General features: G+C 34.5%; 2 protein-coding genes, 2 long non-coding RNA genes and 1 pseudogene across 6 annotated transcripts; 1 reads left to right on the top strand and 4 right to left on the bottom strand.

The window, feature by feature from the left end:
• Positions 1-1,096: 1,096 nt before the first annotated feature.
• LOC104701805 (uncharacterized) lies at positions 1,097-2,008 on the bottom strand. 2 transcript variants are annotated; one of them, XR_015562243.1, is made up of 2 exons: positions 1,703-2,008; positions 1,097-1,476 (listed from the first exon to the last, which is right to left on the bottom strand). XR_015562243.1 is itself a non-coding variant. In XM_087459174.1 (2 exons), the coding sequence occupies exons 1-2, from the start codon at positions 1,596-1,598 to the stop codon at positions 1,165-1,167; spliced, it is 339 nt and encodes a 112-aa protein (XP_087315300.1). In that variant the 5' UTR covers positions 1,599-2,008; the 3' UTR covers positions 1,097-1,164. The 2 variants fall into 2 exon arrangements, 1 of the variants encoding a protein (XP_087315300.1); XM_087459174.1 differs by having other exon boundaries at positions 1,572-2,008.
• A 148-nt stretch (positions 2,009-2,156) lies between these two features.
• Positions 2,157-2,672, bottom strand: LOC147941609 (uncharacterized). The gene is made up of 2 exons (XR_015562245.1): positions 2,550-2,672; positions 2,157-2,358 (listed from the first exon to the last, which is right to left on the bottom strand). It is a non-coding gene; the product is annotated as an uncharacterized LOC147941609 (long non-coding RNA).
• A 2,111-nt stretch (positions 2,673-4,783) lies between these two features.
• On the bottom strand, positions 4,784-7,452 carry LOC104701804 (receptor-like protein 11 pseudogene; annotated as a pseudogene). The gene has a single exon (XR_015562242.1). The product of XR_015562242.1 is annotated as a receptor-like protein 11 pseudogene (transcript).
• A 2,948-nt stretch (positions 7,453-10,400) lies between these two features.
• On the bottom strand, positions 10,401-11,488 carry LOC104701802 (uncharacterized). The gene is made up of 3 exons (XR_015562244.1): positions 11,349-11,488; positions 10,865-11,265; positions 10,401-10,739 (listed from the first exon to the last, which is right to left on the bottom strand). It is a non-coding gene; the product is annotated as an uncharacterized LOC104701802 (long non-coding RNA).
• Positions 11,012-13,047, top strand: LOC104701803 (endoglucanase 9). Its single transcript, XM_010417544.3, has 5 exons — positions 11,012-11,242; positions 11,338-11,841; positions 11,938-12,087; positions 12,168-12,279; positions 12,363-13,047. The coding sequence occupies exons 1-5, from the start codon at positions 11,048-11,050 to the stop codon at positions 12,854-12,856; spliced, it is 1,455 nt and encodes a 484-aa protein (XP_010415846.1). The 5' UTR covers positions 11,012-11,047; the 3' UTR covers positions 12,857-13,047.
• Positions 13,048-18,711: the final 5,664 nt, after the last annotated feature.

Below are 18,711 nucleotides of genomic sequence, written 5' to 3'. Positions count from 1 at the left end.
TGCTTTTGTACGTTGATGATATGGTGATCACAGGAAACTCATCTGGTTTGCTTAATTCTCTGCTTGATGCGTTCAATCAACAGTTCAGAATGAAGGATTTGGGAGAACTACATTACTTCCTTGGGATTCAAGCTCAGTTTCATCCTCAAGGTTTATTTCTCTCTCAACAAAAATATGCAGAGGACCTCCTTATAGAAGCAGTGATGTCCAATTGTTCCTCAGTTGCTACTCCTCTGCCACAACAGCTCAAGAGAACACCAATGCAAGATAAGCTTTTCGAAAATCCAAAATACTTCAGAAGCCTAGCAGGAAAACTTCAGTATCTAACTTTAACTAGGCCTGATATCCAGTTTGCAGTCAACTATGTGTGTCAGAAGATGCATGCTCCTATTGTCTCAGATTTTCAACTGCTTAAGCGTATTCTCAGATATATCAAAGGAACCACCACAATGGGTATCTCCTTCAATAAAAATACAGACTGCAAAATGAGGGTGTTCAGTGATAGTGATTACAACGGTTGCCAATCCTCTAGTCGTTCCACTGGTGGGTTCTGTACAGTTTCTTGGCAACAACATCATATTCTGGTCTTCCAAGAAGCAACCAACTGTTTCTAAAAGCTCTACTGAAGCTGAATATAGGGCTATGTCTGAAGCTACATCTGAAATTACATGGCTGGTGAATCTTTTACAAGACCTTGGAGTTCCTCAGTTTCACAAGCCAGAGTTTTCTGTGATAATCTGTCAGCGGTTTATCTCACTGCTAATCCAAGTTTCCATGCTCGCACAAAGCACTTTGCCACTCATTATCACTATGTTCGAGAACATATCTTAAATATTTAGGAACTCATTAAGCATTCTTAATTTCTACCTCCTCCAATGGTAAGGTCATTAGAGGTTCTTAAGAATTAATTTTTTTAAAATGAAATTTGGTGTATGATGTTTTAAGTGTATGAAATTTGGTGTATTGGGACAAAGTAAATACAAGACACAAGTGAAAAATCTTGCAGAAGAATGCAAAAACATTATCAGACCTGCAGAAGAATGCAAAACTAGAATCAGAGAGCATCTTGATGTGTAAACAGCTAAAGCAGCAAGCATGGATGAAAAGAACATCACGGTGTCGTAATGCATCATATTTAATTCAACGAGAAAGTGTACAATATTCTCATGTATGCATCATTTCCAATTCATCAATGGTTTGTCTTAACTGGCACAGAACTTGGTTGCCTCTTGTCATAGACTGTCCCAGCACCAATTGAACAAAAAATGCAGAAATTGCAGGTCTACTGTCTTGTAAAATCACAGACCACCATTCTACAATAAGATGCTCTAGACCACTCTTGTGCACTGCAATTCTATGCCACTGAGCTGGTTTTGGCTGATTGGTGGCTCCTACAACTACAAGCCTCTGATCAAACATCCCTACTGTGAAAATCTTCTGTAACGGTGCTTGCTTTACTTTCCCAGAAATAATCGCCTGAGTGAATAAAAGAAAAACAACAATGATATGTAATGACAAGAATACAATCACCCACTCTAACGAAGATAATTAACTTAAAATAGAGATATTACATCAAGATAACTGAAGTCATGAACCATGATTTAATCATCAACATCTAATTCAAGGCATATGCAAAAAGATCGTTCCTTTTCAATCAATTTTTGCTATAGAAACAACAATTGAAGTCTTAGATAAGACTAACTTGATTCCAATATTCTTCAGCTACTAATGCTTAACAAAAAGATCTCAACTTTAGAACAAAAAGCACAAATCTTTCATGTTCCTCCTCCAACAGTGAATGTGCAGATCGGATCCACCGTAATGTGACTGTGACTCTCTGATTTCAAAGACAAGACTTGCAGATCACATGCACTAGAGTTTTCCGTTGATCTGTCGTCGGTGGAGATGATGAGTTACCATAAATTGAATCACTCTCCTCTGTTTGCAATCGATTTTTTGAGAGGAATCTATCGACAATTTTTTTTCCTTCTCTCACCCAACCGTAATTGAACACGTCGACCACAGATGTCGCCTCTTAAACCTCCCATTGGGAGATCATTATTTTGAGACTCTTATATTTTTTTAGGAGTAAAAAGTGTAATTTTACAAAATAAGAACTTTGTGTTTGTTAATTAACATTATCCCCTCCAATGTTAAACTCTAATTAGGATTCTTATTTTTGAAAAAATATTGTTTTCAAAATAAAATATTTTAAGCTCCATTCTAGTGATATACCCATTACTACTTTTGGCTTTGCTAGCTCCATCTCCAGTATCATCTGCCTGGCATCAACTTACTATATCCAACACATTGCTAGCTCTCACATCTCCATGGATTATCTGTGGGGTTGTGTGGTACCTGAGCAAAGAGAGAAAGTGTCGGTTTTAGATTTTGAGACTCACGCAATGGCCTGAGCAGAGCTTATGGCAATCTTCACCCGCTTTATACAGCAAAATCAGTCTCCTCTCTCTTACTCCATGCCTTCAGTCTCTTGACTGCAATCTGTAAGAAGACACAAAATTATTAACATCACAAGATCAATTACTTACTTGTGATCCATCCCATCACAAAACGTTGTCGATGTGTTTTTGGGCTTAGATCATGATGTTCTTTGTCTCGGACCTTGATCTTGATGTGTGTTTTTGTATCAGACCTCAACTCTTGAGGAAGACGTTGACATCTGATGAACTTAAGCCAAAGAGGCCAGGAAGAGCTCTTCTACCTTAAACAAAACACGCTCTTGAGGTCTGTATTATGTTTCCCCTTTTCCTAATTATGTTTTCTGATCTGTTTCACCATGAAACAGAGGGATATATCTTTTTCTTTTGTCAAAACAGAGAGATATATATATCACTTTTTACCACTAAATGCAGAAGGTTATAGATGAAATGGGCAAATACAGTGAAGCTAAAACCACATGGAATACTTTCTCTAATATTTAAACAAATTCATGAAGATGTTAGACGTTGAGAGCAATTACTTACTTGTGATCCATCCCATAGCTGACCCCATTCTACTTACACGTACACAATAAGACACAATAAGAGACAACTCTTAAACTTACTACATAAGAGTTGAATCTTATTTTTTTTATCAATTATGATTTATTTTTAAATCACTTTAGCAATAAGAGTCTGTGCTAAATACACCGTTGGAGATGCACTAAGAGGCACCTCTTTACCAATATTCTGATTTTTGATTTAATTTTAATCATATAAAACTTAATAGGTCTACCTAAGAAGTCGTCCTGTTAAACTTAAGAGGTCCGTTATTATTTAACTTGACCGGTAAATATAGTTACCAACAAAATTTAGCTATATCAAACAAAACCAAAACTTTAATCTCCAATAGCTCTTGCAGAGAATCATGTTTTATGCTTCAAGAACGACAGTTCATTGTACTATAACTTTTCAGCAGGTTCTCCTCCACAGTTCAAAAACAACATATTTTTGGTAAGATAAACAATGTTTATTAGTAGTAGATGATAATCTTGGGTGGCTCATGGAAAGCAATTTGTCCTTCTCAACCAATTGTGAAAGCCATTTAGCATCAAAGAATATAACATTCATCTACAAGGATAAACTAATTTAATTTTATACATTTTTCAAAAAAAAATCATAAAATAGAAATTTACATTTTAAAGCAATCTGATCGTAAATTCTTTTGAGAATCAGAGGCTCTATATTTTACATCACAATTTAGTAAGAATTAGATGAATACCCATGCTATGCGTGGGCTTATGGCTGACCGTTTTAAACAATTGTGCTATTAATTTGTTATTTTTATGTAGAGTTTATCTTTATTTTTTTTAAATTGTGGAAATCTTGAAAAATATGATTTTGACGTTGATTTTTTTAATACTTCACATAAGTTATTTTTATTTTGTAATTGAATTATTATATACATGCATGAAAAACTTTGTTTTGAGAGATTTAATCATTCTACAATTCTTGTCTAAAACTTCTAAAAAACTATTTCAAATGAAAGCTTGATCTAAGGATGCATATTTTGTAACAAAGAGTTTTTTGGTTGAATAAATTTTACATTCATTCAAAAAAAAGCTTTTCAATTATATACTATGAAAAACACTAATATTTTCTTTTATCAAGAATTGCAGCTTGGCTAACTCTTTAATAGATAAAATTAATATAGACACCTTCCTTTTATGTTAGCTCTTCTATTTCTTGAATATAACTCTAGATTTTTTTTAATAAGAATTTCATTTACTTTTATTTTTGACAATTTCTAAATATTAGAATATGAAAACCCCCTTCCTCTTTGTCTCTATATTTTTCTAAACTAACATTCTAAGTTTTATTCAATATCTTCCATTTGATAGTAAACAAAACCTCAATCTTCATCATATATAAAATTTTATTTCTTTAGGGACATATTTTCATGATTTTCTTTACAATATTAACAAATATCTCGATCACTACTGCTACTCTTCAAACTATTGACAAAATTGTAACGCCTAAACTATATGTCAATACATTCATGGTTTACTACAAGAGGAAGAAGTGGCTATTTGATTAACTCTTGATGCTCTTTTATCTTTTGGTGATGCATCTACTTTTTTGGGACATGTTTTAAGCCTATCTAACTTTCTTATGTGAATAATAAAACTATTTTTGTGATAGATATATTAAGAAAAAAAAAACATGAAAGATGCTTCATATTCCTTTTAGTTTGTTTGCTTTTAATAAGTATAGACAAGTGACACTCTCTCCACTGCTGACGTGTCATTCAAACGGAGAGAGTTAGCCAACTTTTATAATATAAATTTCAAAACAGAATGTATATATATTTTAAAACCAAGATACTATATCAAATACCACCAACTACGGTACATATATTACAAAACCATACAATAGAAAATTCAGGAAAATTACAACATAAACAAGTCTTTTGAAGGACACCCTGGAAGCAATATCACAAGTGCTTAAAGAGAAGACTACAAGAGATGCGTTTAACGAACACTTGTAATGACTATCTGCTTTTCCGACCAAACTTTTCGGCGAACCACTGATGATTGTGTGAAGTGAAGATATGTCCGATCACCAATCCACAAAAGACACCAGGACCATAGGCTATTGCAGCTGCTACCCAGTTGAACGTTTTTTCCTCCTTCTCTGACAACTCCTCGGGTTGTTGTTGTGATTTAGGATATGGAACAAGTCCTACTCCACAAATTTCTTCTAGACCGTAGAGTTTTGGGTTGTCCAAGAATGAGGAACATTTCTGCCTTTGAAACTGTGTGCCTCGTGGCACTGGACCTTGAAGAAGGTTATGAGAGAAGTTCATGTATGACAGAAATGACAGTTTACCAAGATCTTGAGGGATTTGCCCTGAAAACTTGTTACGTGATAGGTCTAATGCCTCGAGACTAGTCAAATTTGCCAATGATCGTGGGATATCACTTGTGAATGTGTTACCCGATAAGTTGAGAAGACGCAACTCTTTCAAAACGCTGATAGATTGAGGGATTTTACCATAAATTTTATTTCCAGAAAAATCAATGGCTCTGAAGTCTTGTCGGATCCGCTCAAAGCTCGTTTCTACTCCTTTATTCACTATTTCCACCGACTGGTAGATTAGAGAATAAGCCGGAAGAGTTGCCATGTACTGCCCATTTCCTTCGGTTATTGTGGTCATTTCACGCCAGTTGGAAAAATAGTAAGGTGGGAGTGTTCCAGCCAAGTCATTATGTGATATATCAATGACCCTTAAACTCTGAAACCCAATGGACATGTGGTCATGATACAACGGCCCATAGAACCTGTTTGACCTGAAGATGAGAACATTTAGTGATGGTAGAGATCCCAACCATGATGGAAACTTATCCTTGATTTTGTTGCTTTCCACATTCACAAACTGTAGAGCTTTGCAATTGGTTAGAGACTTCGGGAAATTTCCCTCCAGCTGGTTTTGACTAACGTCTAATGATTGTAACTTGGTAGCATTGGAAAATATATCTGGAAGAGTCCCACTGAAGTTGTTGTTCCGCAGAGTTAGCTCGGTAAGAGAAACAGTGAGGTTCCTTAAACATGGAGGAATCGAGCCGCTGAAGAGGTTGTTGGACAAATCTAAAAGACGTAACCATTTAAGCTTGCATATCCAAAGAGGGAACGGTCCACGGAACGAGTTCCAACTCAAATCCAACCCTTTGATTGATGTTTCTTGTGAAGAGTTCTCCAAACTGTTGAAAGAATTGTGAGAAAGCGTCACTGCTGTTAGTCTCCATACCCAACTTGGTACTTCACCTTCCAACTTGTTATTGGAGAGACGAAAAAAATCGAGGTTGACTAACTTTGACAGATATTTAGGGATTGGTCCAGTGAAATTGTTGTGGCTAAGATGTAACAGTGCGAGGTTGAGAAACTTAGATATAGATTCAGGGATTGGGCCATCGAAGTGGTTACTATCAAGGTTTAAAGCCCAAAGATTAGATGATGAAGATATATTCTTAAACTCTAGAGGTCCCGTGAATTGGTTTTCTTTTAGAATAACTGATCGTACCATAGGAATCAAGAACAAGGATTTAGGAAAAGGCCCGTGAAATGAGTTTCCACCAACATCAAAGTACCTCAAATTGTGGAATCCACTCATGTCTGATGGAAGCGTGGATGAGAAGTTATTATAAGCTAGGTTTAAATAGGAAAGATTCGTTAAATTTACAAAGGAAATAGGAATTTTGCCACTTAAACTGTTTAAGTCAAGTGACATGACTCTTAACTCGTTCAGGTTTCCGATGGAAGTTGGAACTTCACCTACCAAACCATTATTCGAAAGTTCAAGACTTTTGAGACGAGAAATGTTTCCTAAAGAAGAAGGAATCTCTCCTACGAGATTGTTATAGGCAAGACTAAGGTTTCTTAGATTGTTTAGATTGCCTATTGAAGCTGGAATCTTACCCACCAATTTATTCCAAGAAAGGTCAACAAGTGTGAGACGAGAAAGATTACCTAGTGAAGAAGGAACCTCTCCTTGTAGAAAGCAATTACTAAGGTTTAGGTGACGAAGATATTGGAGTCTAAAGAGGCTACTATTGGTTTTCAAAGAGCTGTTGAGAGAGGTGTAAAGGTCGAGTGATATCACCTGGCCTTTTTTATCATCGCAACTGACACCTTCCCAGAAACAGCAATCACTGCTCTTATTCCATAAACTTCTCCATGTATTATTACTTGCTGGAAACTCGTCTCTGAACTCCAAAAGGGCATCTCTCTGGTCGTGGCGGCAGAAGTGAACTGTAGGAGAAGCAAGAGTGTGGATTAGGAGGAAGAAATAGATGGTAATAACACTATAAAAGCAACAACGATGGCTTAGACTCATCATATCTCTTTATTTGTTTTTGATGCTGTGTTGTTGTAAGTCATGAATGGGTGATGTACTGATGTATGCATCATTGGCTCTCTTTAAGAAGAAGAGACACTTCAGTGGATTTCGGTTGATTTCGTCAAAAATCTTCAACTCTGCTTTATCATCAATAATGACTTGTGTCACACGTGTCTAGAAGTTTTCCACGTAAACCATTTGACTCAGTCACTCCTCTCCAAAATATTATCTCTCAAGTCTTGAAGCTTAGCCAATTTCTATTTAACGAAAATATACTATCGTTCTTCACAGATTAGATGGCTTGATAATGTCCATCTGAATAACTGATTTGACAAATCAAAAGACTTAGAAATTGATTATAAGGGAACAATTAACCCCGGCAACATACACTGATTTTGACATAAACAAGCCGTCGGATTAGGTTAGACTTTGTGGCTTGTGTGGTTGGTTTTTCAATTAACCGTTAGATAATCGTCGTTGACTCGTTGTATCTCAGATCTAGACTTTGTGGCTTGTGTGGTTGGTTTTTAAATTAATTGATTGTGAAGGCCCATTAATACGAATGGCCTATATATACAGTATGTGATGCGCTAATGCATCTATACCTACATTTTATTTTGGTTCGTTTGAAAGAAAGAGTCAAATGAATAATATCTTAATCATTATAATTGAACTCATTTAATCTTTGTCTCTTAGATTGATAAAGTATAAATATTATCATTATTGTAATTCTATCAATCTATACTACTATTTTTGCAGCAGTTTTTGCACAAAAATATTTTTTGTAAAGTTTTTACATTGATATTTAATATTTATATTTATATCCAAACAAGTTTATTTAACTTTCTCTACTATATTTATAACCAAACACAATTAAAATATTTTAAATATCCATGTATAGAAATGTTTTATAATTAATAAAGATATTTAGAGATTTATTCAAAATAATAAAAAAAATATTCTCCAATCTCCAATCATCTCTTTTGATTTTAAAATTTAAATGTAGTGAATCATCATATAATACATAAAAATAACAAAAAGTATATTTTTCCTGCATATATTGTGATTTGAAATGTTTAAAACAAACATATATTACTCAATTAATATAAAAAGTGTGTGTTCAACATACATATATAGTAAATTTACTGTATATAGTAAATTATAAAATTTTAGGAAGTTTATAATTTATAACTAATAAATCTAAACTTAATAAAATTATAAATATTTAAACATATTAAATTTTCAAAATTACACAAACGAGTTATATTACATAACGGGTTATATGACATTACATGATTTAATTAACAATACTAAAAAATAAACTATCAGTTATATGATATTTCAATATGGGTTTAAATCCTCATTTTAATGTTTAACAACACCAATATAAAATATGACGAATCAAACTGATTTAATTAAAATTATAGTAAAGAAAAATTATTGTGCAGTATACCATGATTTATATATTAAATCACTAAAATTAACAAAAGAATATATTACCAAAATTAGTATTAAAATAGTACATTAACAAAAAAAAAAAATTTACTCCGCGTGTACCGCGGGTTATAATCTAGTTAGTCAAATATTTTTCCAAATACAAAAACAATACTCTATATTTAGTATTAGAGCATAGTCGCGGAAGCAATCCTCCTTAACTAAGTGTGAAAGCCAGTTAGAAGGCTACAAAGATGAAAGAATAAAAAGAATCTTGCGAACAAAGTAGAAAAAGAAACACATTTTTGCTTTTTTGGCATAAGGATGAAAAAATCATTTGCCAAAACCAATGAAATTTCTTTGAGTAGTAGTATAATAGTATCAGACTATCAGTGGGTTCACATAAGTAAAAGACTAAGCATGTGTGAGAAGAAAAAGAAAAACAAAATAAAGTGTTGCTTAGTTTAGAAATCTCTTCTTCTATTATTCTCATGCAAATCAAGACTATTAATCTTTACTATTACTAGTAGTGACATCGAATCATTACAATTACTAATAAGTAATACCTATAGCTTTGATCACGCGTCTGCTTAAACCGTGGTATGTGTTATACCCATGATAATAATCATTCTGTTAACCAAAAAAAAAAAAAAATCATTCCGTTAACGCATTGTACTATCTGTCAGAAGATCAATGGCATCGAGCAGACACGTTGTCCCCTTTTTTATTCGCTTTTGTTATTATTACACGAACTAGAAAAAGAATGTCCCATAAATAAAGCAAACAAAGAGAGATCCGTGGAATAATATTAGTAGAAGAGTAGTAGTATTATAATAAAAACATGCATAAAAAGAGGGACAAACATATAAGAAAGTGGATTAAGGCATCAATTTCGTCTCCATTACACTAACCTAACCATACGTTTTTTTTATTAAGTCCCAAGACTCGGCGCCGTTATCTTGGCGCCATTCACGCTTCCCCTCTTCTCTTCTTGTCTCTTCTTTTTAAATTCACAATCCCTTAAAGTTAAACCCTAACCTAATTTAACTACAAACTACCTAACTAGACTATACCCCATAACATAAACACATTACTGTTTCCAATTTTAACTCGAAACTACTCATTTCAAAAAAAATTATACAGTAATTGCTAGTATATACTAGTAAGTAGTAACTAGCACAAAAATAACAAACCTTTAATAAATGATTCAAGAAGTGATATATTGCTCCATTGTAACTAAAAGAATGCACATCTGAAAATAAGGTTTTCTTAACTTGTTAACTCTTACAACAAGATTTGATTCCAACAAGATAACAAATGTATAAATAAATATCAAGCAAACTTTTTTATTTTTTTTTATTTGGGTGCAAAGGTAAATATCAAGCAATTTATGAATGCTTTTATATCATAAATCATTCAATCTCCTCATCTTTTATAGTAGAAACTAGAAAGTCCCGCTTTTGCTGTTTTGCATTTGGTCTTTTTGACCATAACTTTATATTTTCAAGAAGACGCAAAGTCGTTATGTGCGTTTATATTTCGTTCATTCATGTGCCCACTAATGGCAAATACTACTTCTTCGGAAATAGGAGAGACTGTTACGACTTTCTTGCTTCCCAATGCCCCCACTAAGGCCAAAAATCCTAGTTTATTCCATTTTTCAACACTTTAAGATAAAAGATTTACAAAGAAACATAAAGAGGAATTTGAATAGATAAAGAAGACTAAAAGTCTGAATGGTAACTACGGTCAGGGCGGCGGACAAATCTGTTTGCGAACTAGACCGTTCTGTTTTAAGTGTGGATAATGGACCGCTGTGATCCAACTCTATTTATAAGGAAAAACGGTCCGCAATTGGACTGCTGCGGTTTTGTTTCTGTTTTCTGTAGACCGCACCACTGTGGACTACGCATAATGAATGGTAAATAAAAAGCGGTCTAATCCGCAGATGGATTTGTCCACCCCAACCGCTGTAAAGTTATAACAATAGACCGAAAAGAGAAAAGGAGGATTTGGTTAGGCTAAACTAAGGTAAGGATTAGTCATAAAATATTAAAAAAAAGAAGAGGATTTGGATTGGAGAAATTAAGGTTACTTTGTTTAGGAGCACGTTGATTACCCAAAAAGCCATATTTATCGCTTCCATCAGCGCCGGATCATTCTCTCTCCTATCTCTCTTAACTCTGGATCTTTCCCTTTCTCTATATATATGTGGACCTGCACGTAATAGATTCGTACCTCAAAACCCTCAAAAGCAATTTACTTCTGTCTTTGGAAAATGGCTTCTCCTTTCTTCTTTGTTTTCCTTTTCTCGTCTCTTCTCAAAGGCAATGTTGATGCCAACCCAAACTACAGAGAAGCTCTCTCCAAGTCATTGCTCTTCTTCCAAGGTCAGCGATCTGGTCGCCTTCCTAGAGGCCAACAACTCTCATGGAGGGCTAGCTCTGGCCTTTCTGATGGCTCCTCCGCTCATGTATACACCCTAAACAATTTAGCCTGTTATAGACAATATCTTTGTCAGTGACATTGATAACTAATTTAAGCAGGTAAATTTTATACGAATTGCAGGTGGACTTAACCGGCGGGTACTATGACGCAGGAGACAACGTTAAGTTCAACTTCCCAATGGCGTTTACCACCACGATGCTCTCATGGAGCGCACTTGAGTACGGTAAGCGGATGGGTCCTGAGCTGCAAAATGCACGTGTGAACATCCGTTGGGCCACGGATTATCTGCTGAAATGTGCTAGAGCCACTCCGGGAAAGCTTTACGTTGGGGTAGGAGATCCTAATGTTGATCACAAATGCTGGGAACGGCCTGAGGACATGGACACACCTCGTACAGTTTACTCTGTATCCCCTTCTAACCCCGGTTCTGATGTTGCAGCTGAAACAGCAGCAGCTCTAGCTGCAGCTTCTATGGTTTTCAGAAAAGTTGATTCCAAGTATTCTCGTTTGCTGCTGGCAACAGCTAAGGATGTGATGCAATTTGCCATTCAGTACCGGGGAGCTTACAGTGATTCCCTTTCTTCATCCGTTTGTCCTTTCTACTGCTCCTACTCTGGTTACAAGGTCTGCTTTCATATGTTTCATCTCTCAACAAAATCACTACAACTAAACCACTTTTTACCATAAAATCGGATCCAAAGGTGAATTTTATGATGACAGGACGAGCTGATGTGGGGTGCGTCCTGGCTGCTGAGAGCAACCAATAACCCGTATTACGCAAACTTCATAAAATCCTTAGGAGGTGGAGATCAACCTGACATCTTCAGCTGGGACAATAAATATGCTGGTGCCTATGTTCTTCTGTCACGGGTTTGTCTCGCTACTTATTAACAAATCATTCTTTAGCATCAGACTATAACTCACTAATTCAAAATCATTATTTTTGGCAGCGAGCATTACTTAACAAAGACAGCAACTATGAGCCATACAAGCAAGCAGCTGAGAATTTCATTTGCCAAATCCTTCCAGATTCTCCTTCCTCATCTACCCAATACACTCAAGGTGATCTAATTCTCTATATCAAATGCCTGATAACAACAACCTCGATCTTCCATGTTTACCAATCACATGTTTACTAACTACAGGGGGATTAATGTACAAGTTACCTCAAAGCAATCTGCAATACGTAACCTCCATAACATTCTTGCTCACAACTTACGCCAAATACATGAAAGCCACAAAATACACATTCAACTGCGGAAGCTCCGTTATAGTCCCAAACGCCTTGTTAAGCCTATCGAAGCGACAAGTTGATTACATACTCGGAGATAACCCAATCAGAATGTCGTACATGGTTGGATTCGGATCTAATTTCCCGAAAAGAATCCACCACAGAGCATCTTCTCTTCCTTCCCACTCACTTCATTCTAAATCCCTAGGCTGCAACGGCGGATTCCAATCATTCTACACTCAAAACCCTAACCCTAACATTCTGACAGGAGCAATCGTCGGAGGTCCGAATCAAAACGATGGGTATCCAGATCAGAGAGACGATTATAGCCACTCGGAACCGGCGACTTACATTAACGCCGCCTTTGTCGGACCTTTGGCGTATTTCGCCTCCGGTCGAGCGAATTGAAACTGAATCCGCCACCGCCGTGCATTTTCTCCGATGAGTGTAGTATTCGTTTCGTTTGTTTCTTGTTTTAGCTAAAGATCCGTTGGCCCAAGCCTAACGTGAAAAGATCAGTAAGTGTTGTTAAACTCTTAATGGGCTAAGACCCAATATTAATGGACCCGGCAAAAAAAATTATCGTGGTCTTTATTTAATTGATGTCTGGTTATAACATTAGCATGTAACAAGAAGGTTTACATGATTAACGATATCATCTATATAAAAGATTAATTACTCTTAATAAAACTAAGATTATTAAGAGGGATATTCAACTTGTTTTTTTAAGGATTTTAAAGTATTATTAAAATCCCTTGTTATTTAATTGAGATTTTTAAAAAATCTCATGAATCCTATGTTATTCAACTAAGATTTATATAAAATCATTTAAAATAATCCAGAATCTCTTGTTATTCAATCAATAATTTATAAAACCAACTTAATATCTCTTGTTATTCAATCAATAGTAACTTTTTTTAGAATGTTACTTTGAATGATTCTAGGATACTTTTTTCTCTTTTTAGTTAAAAAACACTTCTGTCAAAATCATATCCTTTAACATAGAATTTTGAAGTATTTCATCTAACCCAAAACGAGAAAGCTCCTTATCTTCTTCTTCTTCGTCCCCAATGGTGAGAGGATCAGGTCGTTTAGTACAGGTCGTTTAGCACAATTTGTTGATGCTCAGTGCAATCAAGCTTCTCTTATCTCCTTTCACTCTTGCGTTTGACATTGCTGGCTCTACACCTCGTGGCTTTGGCATCCTTGAATTCTTCTCATAACTTTCTTATGTCTCTGTTTTTGTGAGTTGTTTTCTCTGTTCTTAGCTATTGTAAAGAAACAAACCATCACCATCTCTATTCTCTCTCTTTTCAGCCATAGAAACCATCATCACAATCTGTAAGCTCTCTCTCTTTTCTCCCTCTAATATGAAAAATCTCTCATGTACTGCAATTTGCAGTAGTCTGTGCAAGATACTTTTATCTTGTCGTCGTAAATCATTGTCGCCGTAAAAGCATACCGGATCATAGTATACTTTAGTGGGCTTTATCTTGTTTGCTTATTAGGGTTAAACTATTGGTGTATATATATATGGTATACATCGATCAGCAGCTTTTTTCTCCCTGCACAATTTAGCTTTCTTCTCCCTGCACAAGGTTCATCTCCGTCAAGGTGAGTATTTAAAAAAACTGATTACTAATTTACTTATTAGAGAAACATGTTCATAATTAGTAGGTACCAACGAAACGTAATTAGTATTATAAACAAACATGTGGAATGATGCTATGAATATGGGGTCATGATGCAGTACTATACTTCTTTTAAGATTGTTTTCATTCAGGACACTTTGATTCCTCTGTTTTGGGTTTTGTCACATTCAAGTTTGTTTCTCTTTGTTTCTATTTTTTTCTCACATTCATATTTGCTTATCTCTCTCTCAAGTTTGCCTCTCTCTCTATCACGTTTGCTTCTCTCTCTTTCTCCTTACTCTGTTTTTGTTCTAGTTTAGATAAACAGTCTTTGGAGTTTAGTGATTAATTAAGCTAAAAAAAACATGATGAACGTAAAAGACTCAGGCAACACAAAAAACAGTGGCCGTGCAGCTTTTTAGCTCAATTACTCTGTTTTTGTTTTTGTTTTTGTTCTGGTCTAGATCGACAATTCTTCACAAATAAACGATTAATAAAAATCTACAGAAAAATATTTTAAAATCACACAAAGTTTACTATAAAATCTCATAGAATCTGATAGAATCACATTTCATTATCTAAAAGAAAAATAAAAATAAATCTAAAACACAATCAAATCTCCTAAACATCTCCTAAATCTTACAAAATTCTAAAATATTAAAATCTTCCAAAATCCTTATAAAAACAAGTTGAATACCCCCTCTAAATCTTACAAAATTCTAAAATATTAGAATCTTCCAAAATCCTTACAAAAACAAATTGAATACCCCCCTCTAAGATAGTTTCTTAATATTTTTTATTTTTTATTCAGTTATTTGATTCTTAAAGTTATTGTTAGCATTTTATTTTCAAAACATGCTACTATTACCCTTATCCCACCGGCCACCACCCTATCTCTGCTCTAATGAAATCCTGTGAGTTTTGTATATTCATCTTCTGTAATCAACCCTTTCTTTTGTTTTTTCAATGCGGTCTCGATCCAACTCTTCTCTATCTTCAGCTGTTTGGATTGTTTGTCTCCGCTAGAATCACTAGTAGCACAAGCCTTTTTGGAGTGATTCTTGCCTCTCACTCTTTTCTCTGCTTGTCCTCTTTCTTTCCTTGTTAGTAAGTTTTGCTGTCATTGTTTCTCCCGGATTTTGTCCCTGCATTTATTACAAAACATTCGGATTCAGAGACATGCCTAGTGCCTACTTGTTGATGTCTTGTCTCAGAGAGCATTCGATTCCTGATAACACTACCGACTTGAGACTACAAAATCTTGTTTGTGTCCCCTAAAATATGAACCTTGATGTCTCTCTATATATAAAACACATTGTAAATAGGTAACTAAGAAAACAGAGGATATCGTAAGTGTTTCAAGGATAGAAACCTACTTGAATTTTATGTCGTCAAAAGTAACGCCTTCGACGGGTGTGAAACCCTCATAGAAAGCCTGCCTTGGTTAACTTCAGACATTGAAGGAAGAAACAAGAGGGCATATCCCATGGCTAGCTTTCCGATTTCAAGTTCCTGCCATCTGCAAGTAAGCAAAAAGGAACACTTTTCAATAACAAAAGCTAAATAGCAAGAAAAATGTTTGGGAAAACAGCAAAAAAAAAGACTACTGAGAGCCTCATGAAACAACCTGAGAATGTTAAAGCAGTGATGCTCCTTCCAAGCTTGGACAAAATAATTAAAGAAACAAATGCCTTTTTCCCTTCATGGTAGCTGCACGTATCTAAATACATTGTAGCGGCATGCAAGTGTTTTCTTACAATCGGGATGACATCGGATGCGTTCTCAGAGCATCTTCTTTCTTGAATAGAACCTGGTGAGGCTTGGGAGGATAGGAGTATAGGAGGGGGATCCACGAATGATTTCGACGAGTGGGACGACTCGACGAGGAAAGCTAAGGTTTTCCCAGAACAGGTGGTAGCATCGACGACAACATCCTTGTTGCTGCAAAGTAAAGGGATCATCTCGCTTGAACATGAGTACAGAACTCGAAAAGAGACCGTTTTAGCGCTTCGATAATGTCGCAGGAGAGAATAGGTTTGACTGTTTGAGGTCGGAGAACCCCGTCTCCGTTACCGCTTTGTTAGGGCTCGGCGATGAATCCATCACGATTGACCGCCGGTTTATTATTACCCTAGCTGGACTTTTTTTAAATCTCCATTGACTTATTTAAACCGTTTTTTTAGAGACAGTCAAAACGCAGCGTATAGATCGATTCGGTTTGGTAATTGTATATTGGATTTTACTACCGACGCAAAATTAGACACTGACTGAACCGCTGAAGAAAAATGTGTTACAAAATTTCCAAAGTTAACGTGACCAGCAAGGTTCATGATCCACACAGATGAGAATAGTGAAAATATTATAAATAAATAAAAAAAGAGGTCGGCCAAAGCGAAGTCGACGCACATGAATACGCCAGGTGTCGGAGGATAAGGGAGCAATCGAAGCTGTCTCCATCTCTCTCTTTCTTTACGCCACGTCATCTAGTTCACATCATGTTGGACCCATCGCCTCATTCTCCTTCTATATCGTTCACTAGTTTCCTATTTTTGAATACCATTGTATTTGATTTTCAAATTTATTATTATACCAACCAAAGCATTTCTGTGAATTATTATTAGATATGAAGACAATAATAGTATCTAGCTTGTATAACTTTCCAAATTGGCTAGCTACTGCTATATACGAATAACTCATTGCTCGTTGATTTGAAAATCGGAATACAAACAAATTTCCCCAAGATCATCACACTTACTGAAAAAATAACTTAAGCGTTAAGTAAATTTTGGTTCGATATATCGGTGTTATTGCTGATTTTGAAAGTCTGTTAATAGAAATTATGAGATCGTAACATCGTCAAAGTTTGGATACCCACTACAAAAAAAAAGGTTGTATCACATCACTTTTTTATATATTTGTATCATGTATAATTGATGCAAATAAGTTTTACATCATTTGTATAAGTGATTTATGATTTGGTGTACAAATATTTTGCATCAGTTTTAAAAATATTTGCATCAATTATTGTTATAGATGTTAATATGTATCACTTGTAAAAAATGATGTTAAGTTTTGAATCATTTATTATAAATATTGTTAAATTTGTATCAATTAATATAAGTGATATTAATTGATGTTAAAATTTTATATCAATTGTAAGTAGTGAAGTTAAAATTAATGCCAATATTAATTTGTATAATTGATTTTCAATAATTATATTATTTATAATATATTTATTTATAATTTTCGTATTACTAATTTATTTGATTAATAATTTTTTTTTTGTAAATATTGTTTTTATAGCAAAAACGGTTTAAAATATCTATTAAAATCTCAATAAAAATATATTAAAATCTTTAGTAAAATCACCATTAGTAAATTAAATCTTATTCAAACCCTAGTGATCTTATACATGATCATCAACCTTTACAGCAAAAAAAAAAAAAATACTAATGCAATGGTCCTTCAGGGTTTATGAGACACATCTTGCTTTTGTTCCATGTTAATTCATTTCCTTTGTTTCGTGGACATTAATTAATTGAAAACTCTTTTTTTTGTACTCTGTCACTTCTATATTCTATATGTAGACTAATGAAGTTTAGCTCTGGCTAATTGGATCATTCAAACTATTATGGTGCTTGAAAATATCTTCATTCTACAAAAATTAGAACGATTGTATCTCTTGAAATACCTTTGTATCTATAAGAATAATTATTTGAAAGTATAAGAATAACTTTACATTATCTTTCCCCAAACCATATGTAAAACTACATACATATTGATCTCCTCACCGTTTCCAAAATTATGATTTAAACAAACAAAAATTCATAACAAAGCAAAATATGAGAATGAGTGTAATCACAACCTTTGAGATAAAACGGAATCAAAGCTGAAACATATGAAGATTTATTGAAGAAATTAAGAAAGTAAAAAACTACCCAGAAAAATAAAAGAAGTATAGAAAAGAAAGAAATAACATATACGAAGTAAGTGAACGTGACCTTAAAGAATAAAATATTGAAGATCCCTGAAAAAGGGGATTGATTTAAGTTATTTTTTCTGTATAAAAAGAATATGTTATTATTATATTCTGTGGTATAATATTTTTTAAAATTATTACTTATTTAAAAGAATATTTCTTCATCTTTTCCAAAATGGAAATTGAGGATATACTCATATACGTGAGATATAAAACAATTCTATGTAAAATTTAGTTTTTTAAGAAATCTTAAACAATTAAATTCGAAGACACTAAAAAATAGACATCTACTAACGTGCGAGTAACCGTTTTTTTCTTGGGTGAGGCGACTCCCCTAAAGCAATTTTTCCGGCCAAAACCTTTCTTGTTCAGATCACGGCCGGCGCTGGCTTCTCTAGCGTCGGCCCCCCTTTCCTGTTTTCCTTAGTTTTTAATTTTCTGTTTTTTTTAATATAAACCAATAACATCGGCAAAGTGTTTCCTATGGCTAGCCGATTCTTGTTATTGATTTAATATCTCATCGTCCTTTTCTCGTATGGAGAGTGTTTTCTTCCGATCAACCACCGGCATTGGAGTCGTTACAAGATCGGTGTCTTTCTGCCAAGAATAATTCTAGGCGGCTTCCTGTGTTACAACTCTGATTCTTTTGGTCT

This window comes from Camelina sativa, chromosome 7 (genome assembly GCF_030686135.1).
Source record: "Camelina sativa cultivar CO46 ecotype springtype chromosome 7, ASM3068613v1".
NCBI classification, from domain to species: domain Eukaryota; kingdom Viridiplantae; phylum Streptophyta; class Magnoliopsida; order Brassicales; family Brassicaceae; genus Camelina; species Camelina sativa.
This window is presented reverse-complemented; position numbering and strand designations above follow the sequence as displayed.

Coding starts and splice junctions, on each gene's coding strand:
- LOC104701805 (XM_087459174.1), bottom strand. CDS start 1,598: ATGGTTCATGACTTCAGTTATCTTGAT. Junction 1,477..1,571: donor ATGACTTCAGTTATCTTGAT/GTAATATCTCTA, acceptor TTATTCACTCAG/GCGATTATTTCTGGGAAAGT.
- LOC104701803 (XM_010417544.3), top strand. CDS start 11,048: ATGGCTTCTCCTTTCTTCTTTGTTTTCCTTTTCTCGTCTCTTCTCAAA. Junction 11,243..11,337: donor CTGATGGCTCCTCCGCTCAT/GTATACACCCTA, acceptor TACGAATTGCAG/GTGGACTTAACCGGCGGGTA. Junction 12,280..12,362: donor ATCTACCCAATACACTCAAG/GTGATCTAATTC, acceptor TACTAACTACAG/GGGGATTAATGTACAAGTTA.